General features: G+C 38.5%; 1 protein-coding gene across 1 annotated transcript; it reads right to left on the bottom strand.

Annotated features, from left to right (window-relative positions):
- Nucleotides 1-3,557: 3,557 nt before the first annotated feature.
- On the bottom strand, nucleotides 3,558-10,067 carry LOC134639225 (T-box transcription factor TBX3-like). Its single transcript, XM_063490340.1, has 5 exons — nucleotides 9,736-10,067; nucleotides 9,386-9,653; nucleotides 8,997-9,143; nucleotides 8,815-8,909; nucleotides 3,558-3,816 (listed from the first exon to the last, which is right to left on the bottom strand). Exons 1-5 carry the CDS (start codon nucleotides 10,065-10,067, stop codon nucleotides 3,558-3,560), a joined length of 1,101 nt encoding a protein of 366 aa, XP_063346410.1.
- Nucleotides 10,068-14,156: the final 4,089 nt, after the last annotated feature.

Raw genomic sequence — 14,156 nt, 5'->3', positions numbered from 1 at the left:
GCGTCATCAATGAGCGTCGCGAGATGAAAGTCGTTTCCGTTGAGCTACTTTTTTTTTTTTTTATCAAATTGGCTTCGTGTATATCCTAATATACTAATATCATAATATGATAATATTAAGAATGTCTTGATTGTACGATATAGCTTTAGGTAGTTTATGCACAAATGTTTCTATGTCACAAGAATATGTTTTATATACTAAAAAAAAATTCCCCACTCGCCCCTGTGGGCGGTTAATCCTTCAAGCTCGGGTCCTCTACCAGAGGCCTGGGAGCTTGAGGGTCCTGCGCAGTATCTTAGCTGTTCCTAGGACTGCGCTCTTCTGGACAGAGATCTCTGATGTTGTTCCCGGGATCTGCTGGAGCCACTCGCCTAGCTTGGGAGTCACTGCACCTAGTGCTCCGATTACCACGGGGACCACTGTTACCTTCACCCTCCACATCCTCTCGAGCTCTTCTCTGAGCCCTTGGTATTTCTCCAGCTTCTCGTGTTCCTTCTTCCTGATATTGCTGTCATTCGGAACCGCTACATCGATCACTACGGCTGTCTTCTTCTGTTTGTCTACTACCACTATGTCCGGTTGGTTAGCCACCACCATTTTGTCCGTCTGTATCTGGAAGTCCCACAGGATCGTAGCTCGGTCATTCTCCATCACCCTTGGGGGCATCTCCCATTTTGACCTCGGGATTTCCAGGTTATACTCGGCACAGATGTTTCTGTATACTATGCCGGCCACTTGGTTATGGCGTTCCATGTATGCCTTGCCTGCTAGCATCTTGCACCCTGCTGTTATGTGCTGGATTGTCTCTGGGGCATCTTTACACAGCCTGCACCTGGGGTCTTGCCTGGTGTGATAGACCCCAGCCTCTATGGATCTTGTGCTCAGTGCTTGTTCCTATGCTGCCATGATTAGTGCCTCTGTGCTGTCTTTCAGTCCAGTATTTGGTTCAGTCAGTATGTAGAAAACATAATGACAGAGATACAACAGTGAGTGTTTACAGCTATCTGTAAAACACAGTGGAGGCTCTGTCGTGGTTTGGGTCTCTATTTCAGCCTGTGGTGTAGGGGACCATGTCAAAATTGATGGAACACAGAAGGGATCCCAAACACACTGCAGATGCAGTAAAAACATACATGGATAGAGCAGGCTCATCATGACAGATCCAAGTCAGAATTTTCATTTGGTGTGCCTCCTCAACTCGGATCTATAAACAAGCTGCAGCTGTGTTTTTAAGTACAAAAAAATGTATTGGTTTGTTTTGCTAGTGATGCTTGAATGGCTCTACATTGTTTGTTTTTTTTGGTTTGTGAACTTGAATTGTTTTATGTATGTATTGTATACGAGTATTGCATTGTATATAGTTAAACAACTTTTACAACTTTACTACCTGGAATAACGTCAACTGAAGATTGGGGAAGCCAATGCAGAAGTCCCTTAAACCTGTATTCTATCTGAAGGCCACCAGATGGCAATAGATGTGGTTGTGGAAAAAAAACTTCTGGTTCTGTTGAAGTCTAGTGGGAAGTGGCTCTGTCCTAACCTCTGTAAACACTTTCGTGCTGGGTTTATCAGTTCAGTCCCTCATTTGAATCATTTTGAATAAAAAAACAAGTCTATTTTGTAAATCTTGGTGATATAGTGTTTTAACATGGAGGACTATTTGTGCAGAAAGACCTGGGTGAACACTGTGGGTAAATAACCCTTGGCTTCCTTTCTCTGTGACCTCAGTAAACACTTCCTTCAGAACTTTAGAGGCTAGTTTCATATTCTATTGAATAAAAAATGCAGTTCACATTATAAATTATGGTCATTATTAGAGTAAGAAACATGGATTACCCAGGGCATGCTCCTGGGCTAATGACTGGTCGATTACAAGTTGTGAGCATCAAGAAGTTCTGCATGTCTTTATAGAGTCATTAAATCATTATTCATGTAATACATCAGACAGCATATCATTTCAATCATGATCTAAGATGTTATTTATTAACTAATTTACATTTTACATTTCCACAACAAGAATACTAGATGTCAAGGACAGTCAAGCTTCATCAATATTTTAATCAGTATTTAAGAACATGTAAATGAGCTGTTTCAAAGCCAACAAAGTTGGTTAGCAAAGTACTTAGATTTTACCACCATGCAGTATACTGCACATATAAAATGGGCAAAATCAAAATATCTTCAACAAAGAACAAAGAACTTCTAAATACTGAAGAACTCTCATCTCTGAATTCCCAGTTTCAGAGGCACTCATCAGAATGAATTGGGTCCTATGGAGTTGTAGTCCAAAATAAAGTTAATTTTATGAAAATTGTAATGTTTTCAATAGATGAGGTTGAGAGACGAGTTAGGCTTCCATTTTTTATTTATTTATTTTTAATCGTACTAAAATATATGTATAAGAAACATAAAAAAAAAAAAACCTTAAACCTCAACACCAACTACCATTTTGATTTCAGGTATGAAACAAGCACCACCAAGGATCACCATCATCCACTACAACCAACTGTTTCTCATACGTACATGGAAGTTTCTGTTGTGATTTGAGGACTCTAGACAAGTGGAGGACAAAAGAAGTAGTGGCAGGTCTAAAAGAAGTAATGTCATTAAGATTCATCTACTGTTCTCTGAAGCTTCATCAGATGTGATCCGAGTGGAAGGGTGGCTGTCAAAAAAATGTACTCTTAAGGAAAAGAAACCGGGAGAAAGGGCTGAGGTGTGCCAAATTAAACAAAAACTAGACTAAAAATCAGCAGCCAACGGTCTCACGGAGTGAGGAATCCAAATTTGGAATTTTTGGTTCATCATTTGTCAGTATGTAGAAAACATAATGACAGAGGTACAACAGCGAGTGTTTACAGCTATCTGTAAAACACAGTGGGGTCTCAGTTTCAGCCTGTGGTGCAGGGGACCATGTTAAAATTGATGGAACACAGAAAAGAGGGTTCAGATTATCATCCGCCATGCACAACCGATTGGAGAGGGTCTAATTGGCTAACCACTTTGTTTTTCAGCATGACAGGGATCCCAAACACACTGTAGATGCAGTAAAAGGCTCAAGTCTTTTAGACAGTGTGGTACGCTTACATTTGGGGTGAGCAAGAGGTGAGACCGAGAATACAGATCTGCGCCGAGTGGTTATCAGATTCTGATTACAAATGCAAAACAAATGTATTTAGATTTATGTTCTTTGGAGGGGAAAACTAACAAATGTAGACGGCTCACATTGTTTCAGACATTGTGTTGATGTATTTTACTTTCGTTATTTGGCAAAAACTCATTCACAAAGCAACATGAACCTGCATTAAGGAGGCATTAATTAAGCATATATTACATCAGACAGCAGAGTTTCTATATAAACACACCCTAGAATATTGTAGGGTGTATTTTGTTGTAATGAAAAGTCTTTTTTACCTGTTCATCAAAGCTGCTGATGACTTGTGAGATACACAACCTTTCCTTATGAGTTTAAAAGAGCACCAAATAAGGAATTTAGAAGGTTTTGGAAACAACCTCAACAACCACATGCAGGGACACTAACAAGCAGCAGAACTCCCTCACAGGTCAGTAGACTCCCACTGTTCTTTACTTATCCTGGCTCCAGTCACTTCCTGCTCTGTTAAAGTCTTTTCCTCCATCTTAGGCCATGTAAGCCAATCTGGGGTGAGATATTTGAAACTGCCACTTGCTGCAGGAACAAATGAAAATATTGCCGGAGAGGAGAAGTAATCCCGACTGCGGATGCTTGGACAGCCTCTGAAATCCAATCCGGACTGGCCTTGTGGGTTGAGGTAGTGGGCCGATGTTGCTAAGAAGCTGGAATTAGGATAAAACAGAAATCCTCCAAAGTGTGAAAGGCTCATCAGGTCCTGATAACAAGAATAAGATAGATAGAAAAGATTATCCGAGGATCATGGACAGCAAAAGCCCAGGTCAAGTGTGGTTTTCAGTCCCGAAAGACTGAAAAAAAAACCTACAACACACGTAATGCTCTAGCAGTGTAAATACATTACATGATTATTTATTGTATTGTGTATTATTTTCAAAAACCTAAAAGTATGGTTGATCAAGTAATAATAGGAATGGCTTTCATTTTAGTGTTAATTAAAAAAAAAAAATTCAAAGAATTCCTACTTGTACTTGTCTACTCATTTTTCCAGGAGTACATAAATGCAGGTAATTCTGCAACTATAGCTATTCAGCTATATAGAGCATCTATATAGCCACATTTTTTAAAAATAGAAAACTCTGCAAATCCCTTTGGAAACCGTTTGAAATACTAAACTAAGGCATATCCACAGCCTCTGGAAACTTCAGGTAAGAAAGTAGTTCAAACAATATGAAGTTAAGTCAAAAAATACAGATGAAGACAATTTTATCAGTTATCTATAGCATCTATATCTATATCTATGAGTTAAAAATAAAACATGAGGGTACTTAAAGAATGTAAAAAGCAGACACATTCTTCATTAAACTTGCAAGTAATTATACTGTAATTTCTTTAAAATAATCCTTTTGATTTGTGGAAAAATACTATTTTTTTTTTATTTAAAATTATGAACAACATCCATCCATCCATTCTCTTCTACCCATCCTTTTCAGGGTTGCAGGGTGAGGGAGGGGGTGGGGTGTCTAATTATGCACAACTATGAGACATTTTTATAAAAAATTTACAACTTTGAAAATAAAATCTGACATCCTACTTTTCTGCTCTTCACTACATTAATTAATGGGCTATATTTACTTAAATTAGGATAAACAATGAGACCACAGTGAGGTAACACACTAGCTGACAATGAGTTATCCTTTCCAACCTTTAAGGTTCCTGTGCAGACAAACCAGCTATATATGTTGTTAAAACATAACCAGTGCTGTGTCCTTTGTGTTTCTTTTAGTATTAAATGTGGAGTGTGCCAGTCTGTACATGTATGACTGGTCAGAAAGACTGTCTTCAAAAAGTTGCAGTCACATGAGGGTCAAAGCGCCTCTCTCCAGCCTTTGGAAATACATTCTTTGGAAATGCTGACTGCATTTTTTTACAGATATAAGACTTGTTGTGCATTCTGGGTAGTAAGCACCTTAAAAACATAAAAAGATAAGTGAATAAAGTATAAGTTAACAGTTAAAATAGGCTAAATCTGCACTTTTTACAACAATTAAATGCTACCTACAGTAGTATGCATAATAAGTATTAAAACACACCATTCTTTAAGTTTGATTACTAATAATACTTGCTATGCTCTAAGTCTCATCATGTGAGCCTTAATGCCTCACTTTGACAGGCACTTAAAGGCTATGGGTGCCCTAATGGTTTTCTGAGGTTATGCAGAAGTCATCTGATATAGCTTTCAAATTGTGTTTTGTGTGGCTATGTACCTGTGCCATTGCATGTTGTTGATTAATAGGAAGAGGAGTCAGTGCTGGACTCAATCCACATGGCACTACTCTGTCCACGTTGGCACAGCTGTGCCAGGTGTTCAGCCGAGATGAGTGGAAAAGGCCATTTGAAACACTGGGATCCCACAGATATCTGTTTAATTCTGGAGAATAAGCACAGCTGTATGCAAAACCGGTGGAGATATCAGACAGTTGTTCCGTCTTTGCATCTTGTTTCTGGCAGCAATTTGCTTGGTCAGTTGTTAGGCTGCTGACATGACTTTGTCCGAGGTCCACATCTTTGTGGATCCTGGCTGTAGTCTGCATGGTTGCTTCTGTGATGGAAACCTTTGGCTCTGGTTCTTTTTCCTGGTGTGTTTCACACATCTCTTCTCCAGGAAGCTCCTCAGAATTTGTGTCCTTATCACTGTCACTCTCATGGGGATCTTGCAAAACCAAAATAAACAACCCCCCCCCCACCACCACCACCAAAAAAGAAGTTAAAGGCAAAAGTTAGCTTTTGATTCAGGTCCATAGATTTGCTTATGCTCAACGACTTGAGGGGTGTGTTTGTGTATGGTTTAGAAATTTTGATCAATTTCTAACTATTTTGTGGACCAAGTAAGCCCAAGTCAGAAATCTAATTTCGCAATACACTGAACACAAACAACACGTTAAATCAAATTAGTCACTTTGACTTAATCGGTACTAGTTTCTGAAGTTTACTTATGTATATTGTGTTATATGTACTTTTTGTATGCATACATCACAGTATAATTCTGTATAATTTGATTATTTGGACAGAACATTTCTGCATTTGCAATCAAAGCCAAACAACTGATTATTACTGACTAACTTCAAACCCTTAATATAGTACTGCTGTGATCAACATTTCAGTTATGCTGCATTAGATTAAGACTTTTTCTAATGTGGTTTATGGTTTATTTTTTGTGTCACCAAGAACACTGTGCAAAAAGGCTGCCATTCCTGTAGCAGTCAGTGACTCCCGATCAGCGTTCATATTCACGCTTGTTCAAATGTCAATAAAACTCCATCGTATGAGACAATGTCAGATCACTGTCTTAACACAGCCTATAAATATTGAATACAGGTTAAAAAAAATATATAGGTCACTCATATACAAAGTTAGTTTAGCAAAGATAATTCAAGTTAAAATATGTTTAACTTAAAGTGTACTTATTTTTTTAATCTTCTATTAAGTGTATATATACTGAGTTCGTAAATACTACACACTCAAAATAAGCAAGTCAGTATAAACCCACTCTCTTAAGTTAAGGTTACTTACAAGTTTTGAGGGTATAATTTTTTTAACTACTACCACCAACTTATCAAATTTTACATTGCACAGTTTCTATTCTGATTTTGTTTTATTTACTCTTATATTAGAAAAAAAAAAATCAAAGCTGCAGTGAGCTGTGGGGCTTAATCACTTTGTTAGCACAGATAGGATCATGCAGAGTGAAGTTCTGGGCATTGTCAAGACAAACAAGCAGAGCAAAATTAATGAGGACCTGTCTCTTTTTTAATTCAGCATGTAAATTCAGCAAAAGTACTGGGCTACACCTCTTAATGTTTGAATTCAGCTGTGTTCAGGCTCATTTTACCAGTTGTGTAAAATTATGCACATAGCCATTTCAGACTCCTTTGTGAAAGAATGGGTCGTTCTAAAGAGCTCAATGAAATGAGCTGTAGCTCAGGCGGTAGAGCAGGTCATCTACTGATAGGAAGGTTGGTGGTTCGATTCCTGGCTTCCCCTAGTCTGCATGCCAAATATCCTTGGGCAAGATACTAACCCCAAATTGCTCTCCGGTGCATCCATCGGAGTATGAATGTGTGTGAATGTTAGTTAGAAAGCACTTAGAAAATGTGCTTGTGTGAATGGGTGAGTGCACAAATTGTGTAAAGCGCTTTGAGTGCTCAGAAGAGTAGAAAAGCGCCATATAAGAACCAGTCCATTTACCATTTTACCAAATCCAGCATGATACTGTAACAGAATGGCACTGTTGCAACAAGTCAGTATGTGAACCAACACTCTGCTGACTCAGTAACTGCAGACTTCCAGACCTCCTTTGATATTAACATCAGTACAAAAATCTGCCAAGAGCTTCATAGCAGGGCTGAGCAGCTCCTTTAGGTGTAATGTGTAGGTAGCCCAGTACTTTTGTCCATATCGTATTAACAAAATTAAAATACTACGAAAACTGTGAAAAGTCAACGGTAATCATGGTCATCTATCACGTTTTTAAACCCTTTTCTTAGTTCTGTAAGCTTTTGTGTTTTTTATAGTGTAGGGGTTGCACTGACATTATGAATACTGTGCGGGTGAAGTGGTGAATTCGCTCACCTGAAGACTTGGAATTGTGTGAATGCTGTGGAGAGTCTTTTACAGGTTCATGTTTCACATCAGTCAGCTGTGTCTCTTTAGACCTGTGGGATGAGTGTTGTAGTTTCCTGATATAATCAAGAAAAACACAATAAGAAGAAAAAGGTCACCCGTATCATTGCTGAGTAATAGTGACTTGTGGCAGTTTTGTTCAAACTGACATTACTTTGGTGTTCAGTCGTAAAAAAAAGGGAACTTCCGCAGTTTTGTTTTGTTTTTAACTCAGAAGCTCAGAAACAGATTTTATGTGTGAAGTTTGGCGTCCTAGAGTAAAAGAGACATTCTGTAAAGCAAAGCATGCAAAGACACATTTGACCTTTTTTAATGGGAAGCTGAAATTTATAGTAATATTCTGTAAACAAGATTAGTGGCTTACTGGGAAAAAATGTTCTTCTAAAGTAACATTAAATTTTTTTATTTTTTTTTTTACAGATACTGATGGCTGCAGTTACCAGATTGAGGCCAAAGTGTCTGTGTTTTTTCAAGAAATGTGGGAATGTTAGCACTGAGTTTATAATTATACTCTGTGATTACTTCATGAGGTTTTAGATGCACATTTGACTCCTCTAGCAGTAAAAAGAATTGTCACAGCTACCTGGATTCAGATTTCTTTTAGTAGAGAACACTCTGAAATTGAATTTCCAGTTGAGGAATTAAAACTGCACAAACAAAATAGGATAAATAACGCATAAAAAATACACTTGAGGAAATTTTGTTTTGCTTTTGTTTTGTATTTTCCTAGATGTCTCTAAGAATGAAAAAAAGTGTCCATAATGCTATAAGTAAAATTAATTGATAACTTTGTTTATTGTTTTAACTTTGTTTGAGAAAAACCAAAGTTATATAAGCACATGTTATCATGTTATTGGCATGATGTTTCATTTTTTAATATCATTGTTATCACAATACATATAATTTTTGGAGATAATTTTCATTTACTCCTTTTTGTACTTCTACACAACCACAACAAGGTACTGCAGGGTTTGGTTTCATATAGAAACAAACATGTACATAGTATTTTCTTTTTTCGTAACTTATAAGAAATAACTTGCCTCTTCTCTCTCCTTCCATTGCCAGTATCTCGGAATCCCTTGGCGAAAGGATTGTTGTCTATTTTCAGCTGTGTGATCTAATATTTGATACAAAAGAAACATTTCTTTATGATTGAAGTCTTCACCTTCCTTTCCACTTTGTTCTAGGGAAGAGAATTCCTTACCTTGTCATTCTGGTAAGCTGTAACTGCGATGAATTCAGTCTCAGAGAACACATATGTCCTAAAAGTGCAGTAAGGCAGCGTTAGGATGTCGTGTGCCTTTACTATATGAAACCTGGGCTGGTACTTGTGCATCGAGTTGAGAATTGTCTGCAAATTAAAAGAATTAGAAAAACTCAAAATTGGAAGTATAGTGCATAGCAAAAATAAAAGGAAAGCGTTAGTAACACTTTTAAGTGAAAACAATTTCCCAGCTACTTTACGCATTGAGCGAATTTACTAGATTTCTGTGTTATTGCTCACTAAAAGACCAGCACGTCTTGATGCGCTCTTTGACAGCATGGTGGTTGTTCAAAACCGCCTTTAAAACAAGGTGTTAGGTGAAAACTTACAAATCCATGCTTGTCTGATATGTTGTTGGTTAGTTTCAGCTTGAGGAAGTTGACCACTTTGGACATCCACTGCTCTCCCGTAGCCGGACTGTCCGGGTGGATGTACATGCGTTTGGGCATCTCGGGGTCCGCCTTGCCCGCCACCATCCAGCGTGAGTTATGGAATTTATATCTACAGTCATCAGCTGCCACGATGTCCATGAGGAGAATATATTTGGCTTTTCTGTCCATCCCCGTGCACCTGGCCCTGAGAGGCGGAAACATACGTCTGCGAGGAGAAGAAGAGACCGTGACAGGAAGCACGCATTCATCAACACCATTCCATTCATGCGTAAATGTTAGAAAATTACCTCCCAGATTTTGTAATGACCATTTCTGTTCCGCATTTGTGGAACTGTCTCCAAAGCTCACTGGCTTCTAAATAAAGTTTGGGCTCATCTTCTGCTGTTTCCTCGATTTCCACAAGTTCACGAGGCCGAGAAAATACCGCAGAGGGCTCCGGCGGAGATGTGCGAAGGATCGGATCTACGCTGGAATCCAGGCTTCGGTTTGACGGTCCTCCCGTGGATGCAATTGGGAACAAAGTGAATCCGGACAGGAGAGTCGCGCGGGGAGCCGGATCTCCTCCTGGAAAAGTTTGAGGCACCGCTGCTGAGACGCACAGCTCAGAGAAAGTGCGCATGGTTTCCAAAGAGAAACTTTATTAGGAAGACCTTACACTTTTATACAATATAAAAACAGTTGCACATTAAAAAAAAAAAATCAGCAAAACGTGTTAGAGGAAACAGCTGTTACACTTGTTTATCAGCCGAAGGTCCACTGCTCTCTAATGCCTCCCAGCTTGTGTCGAAGCCGATTTGCTTATTGACACGTTTGAACTCCTTGTGACACTCGGCAGTGGGTGGGGTTTATTTATGTGGAGAAAAGTGCTGTCCTAAGTTGAGTGAAATTCAACTTTATTAATCACAAAACAAAACAGCACATTACACACGAACAACACTGAGATATACAAATAACCCCGACTTGGCTCACTTTAAAATTATTATTATTATTTTTTTTAAGTTGCCATTTATAATACAGCATCAATATGCAACATCGCCATAAATATGAAATTATTCAAAGTGTCACTAAAAATTACAGTTTTTTTCCTAAATAATTATTTTCCTATTTTCTGCTATTTTCTTATTTTAACACAAATACGGCTGTGACACAGGAGCAAAAAAGTATTTAAGACACTAAAATGAGTGTGTTTATTTGTGATTTACAGTTACCCTAATCACGTTATCATTTCTATAAAATTATATTTAAATCATAGCATTTTCTCGTATTAGGGTTAACTTGTAGAATTCAGAGGTTAAAAAAGGAGATTAAGAGGTTAAGAACCCAATAATGGATCTGTGAGATCGCATCTTCTGTAAAAGATCATTTATGAGAAGTAGCATACAAACACACAAAAAAATTATAAAACCTTGATTTACAAGAGAACTCTTTTGTTCCATTCTGTGTTTGAGTTGGGACAGGCTTTGTACTTGAGGGTGTGATTTGTCCATAGACTGTATAAAACTGGTTTCTGGACTTCAAAATGGAAGTCCAGAAACCAGTTTTATACAACATTTGGTCAAATTTGGACCAGAAGGTGGAGTGCTATTAGATATCGGCTAATTATATGGGTACAGCACACACACACACACACACACACACACACACACACACACACACACACACACACACACACACACACACACACACACACAGATGAACAACAACACATGATATAACGATATATTACAACGTGCTGTCTATTAAGCACACCCATTATTCAGAACCACCTGTTTCAGTTCATTGAGGTTTTCAGGCATTTGTTTATGCACAGCTCTCTTAAAGTCCCAGCACTGCATTTCATTTGGGTTTAGGTCTGGATTTTGATTGGACCATTGCAACCCTTTTATTTTTTTTATTTTTTGCCAGTTTTGTTGGAGATTATCTGGTGTCCTTGGGGGTCATCATCATGTGACATGATCCAATTTTTACCAAGCTTCAGCTGTTGGACAGACCCTTTTCCTGTGTGGCTGAAGGGCATCCTTGCAACCAGATTCGTTGTCCTGTTTCAGCTGAATTAGTCCTTTCTGCTTGAAAATAACTCCTGGATAACTTATTCTGGTCCTCATCTGCCTGTCCACCCTTCAGTGTTTTCCAGTGGCTTCAAGGAGCAAGCCAGCAACACTCCCAGGTACAACCGACTTTTTCAAATAAGTTAAGACAAGCTATATTCTGGATCAATCCGTACCATAGCTCCACAGTATGTAAACTACCTGGACTTTCATTCTTCCAGAGTCTCAGACTCCCCTGGCTGACACATTTTCTTGAATCATAAATTTGTGACATTCATTGTTCTAAACCACTTTATGTCAATAAACCAGTTTCAGTATGAAACAGTCTGTCTCAGATCCTGCATTAGAGTTCATGTTAAACTACTGCCACCACCTTGTTTGTCTTTTGCCAAATGTTAAAACAATTGTGGCCCAGCATCTCCACTTTGGGCTTGAATGTCCGAAGGACATTGTTCCAGAAGTCTTGTGGTTTATTCAGATTAAACTTCTTAAACCTAAACTGTGTTGCCATGTTCTTTTTATGGCTTTCTCCTGGCAACCCTTCCAAACAACCCATGCTTGTTCAGTTTTTTTTCTATTGTACTGTCATGGACTTTTTTTTCAACATGCTAATAGAGGCCCGTAGAGTTTAAGATGTAGCTCTTGAGTTTTTGCAGCATTGCACAGACTGACTTTGGGATGAATTTCCTGGGACATACACTCCTAGGAAGATTGGCAGCTATCCTAAATGTTTTCCACTTCAAGGCACAAGAAAACTGTCAAAACGTCTGATTTTATAAAGTTGGTCACGCTTGCTACAGATTAATTAATTAAGTGCATTTGATTATCAGCTCCTGGTTGATACTTAACTTAATTCATATGGAAGCAGAATACATGTAGTTAGTTTTTCACTCACTGCTTTTGCATTTTGCTAATTTTTCTGTTAAATACATAATAACAAAGTGTAATTTGTTTATCTGAGGACCTGATAAGGACCAGATGATGTTTGATTATGTTTTCATATAAAAAAAACTTCATCATTGAGTTCATATAGTGCAAACAGCCAAATAAAACACAACAACTGAACTTATCAAAACTGTAGCACAAACTTCTTGAAAAAACTGTACTGCGCAGCAGGTCATATTATTTTCAGGTATTCCATTAAAATGCTCCAAAAGGCACCAACAACACAAACCCAGTGGAGAGGTCCAGTTCAGTGACCCTGATTAGTGGAGGTGAGGCCTAGCAGACCGCTACCAGCTACAATTGCCTGTATCTGGACACCTGTCAATCAAAGAGGCTTTTGAGGCTCTCCTATTTTTCTTTTTTCTTTGGTACTTCCATATTGGTTTCATTTGTCAGCTCCATGATTTGTCCATTCAGCCTTTTTGTTTTTTACATTGTAGTGTAAAATCCACCTACTAATTAGAAGGTTGGTTGTTCAATCCTCGTCTGCTCCAGTCTGCATGCCAAATATCCGTACGAGATACTAACTCCAAGTTCCTCTCCAATGCATCCATTGGCGTATGAATGTGTGGGAATGTTAGACTGAAGCACGTACGGAGAAAGCATAGAAAAAAAGCGCTTGTGTGAATGTGTGTGAATGGGTGAATGAGGTAAGTTGTGTAAAGCGCTTTTAGTGCTCAGATAGTGTAGAAAAGTGCTAAAAGAACCAGTCCATTTACCATTTAGAGTGATAAGCCCAAAAAGCCTGCATCTACTCATCTATGCTTTCTTCAAGTTTTCTGCTGCTTCATGCGCTGTTTCTTTTAGTTTTTTTTTTTTTTTTATAGCTCAGGAGAAATTGGAAACACATCCTTACAGTGGTGCCCTATATTGACACCACAGACAGTGAGCTACTTGATCAGAAAGGCAAGTACCTCAGACATGCCATAGAGGTTATCAGTGGAAGTTTCTTCAACAGGTCAGGGAGCATGAAGGACTGCATAATATCTTTGTAGGTGCCAGTGAATGCACAGTCCTGACAGTGAACCCTGAAGGTGAAAAGGTGTTGGGAGAGGAGCTCTCTAGATGGCATCATAAATGCCTTTTGATAAAGCAAACACTGACTGACAACATGGCTTCTAGTCTTCAAAAAGGGAATATTCCAGATGCTCAATGGTGCTCAAAACACTAAAACACTGAAGTGTTTCTAAGAAGAAAAAAGTCAACACTTTCATCATTGCTGTGTGTGTTGTTGTGTCTTATAGTGGGCCTAGGTGTCTGAAATAAACTGTTTTAGCTCTCGTCCCTTTGAGCTCATTTTCTTCCAACTGTCTCCCCTCGCCAACAGAAGGTTTAAACCACAGTATAAAAGATGGACATAGCATAGGGTCTGAACAGTGAAGGCAGCATGGAAGTGCCTTTAACCTGCATTCTTTTTGATGTCTACCAAGAGGACGATAACTGTGGTTGCAAAAGACTTCCAGCCATATAAAAGTCTATGGGAAAACAGCCCCCTGGTCTGACCTTAGTAAACTCTTCTCTGATGGGTTTATGGGCTCACTCACTCATTTCAGGTCAAATTGTATAAAATATACAATTTTATACAATTTGATGGACAAATGGACAAAAGTCCATTTTGTATAACAGAGTCTGTCTCAGATCCTGCATTTAGGTTTGCATAGAGGTATACTCAATATTGTTGGCTGACTCGAGGACCCTAACCTCCACTCCCCACC

The sequence above is a fragment of the Pelmatolapia mariae genome, linkage group LG12, assembly GCF_036321145.2.
Source record: "Pelmatolapia mariae isolate MD_Pm_ZW linkage group LG12, Pm_UMD_F_2, whole genome shotgun sequence".
Classification (NCBI taxonomy): Eukaryota; Metazoa; Chordata; class Actinopteri; order Cichliformes; family Cichlidae; genus Pelmatolapia; species Pelmatolapia mariae.
Note: the sequence above shows the minus strand (reverse complement) of the source record. Positions and strands in the feature narration are given on the sequence as shown.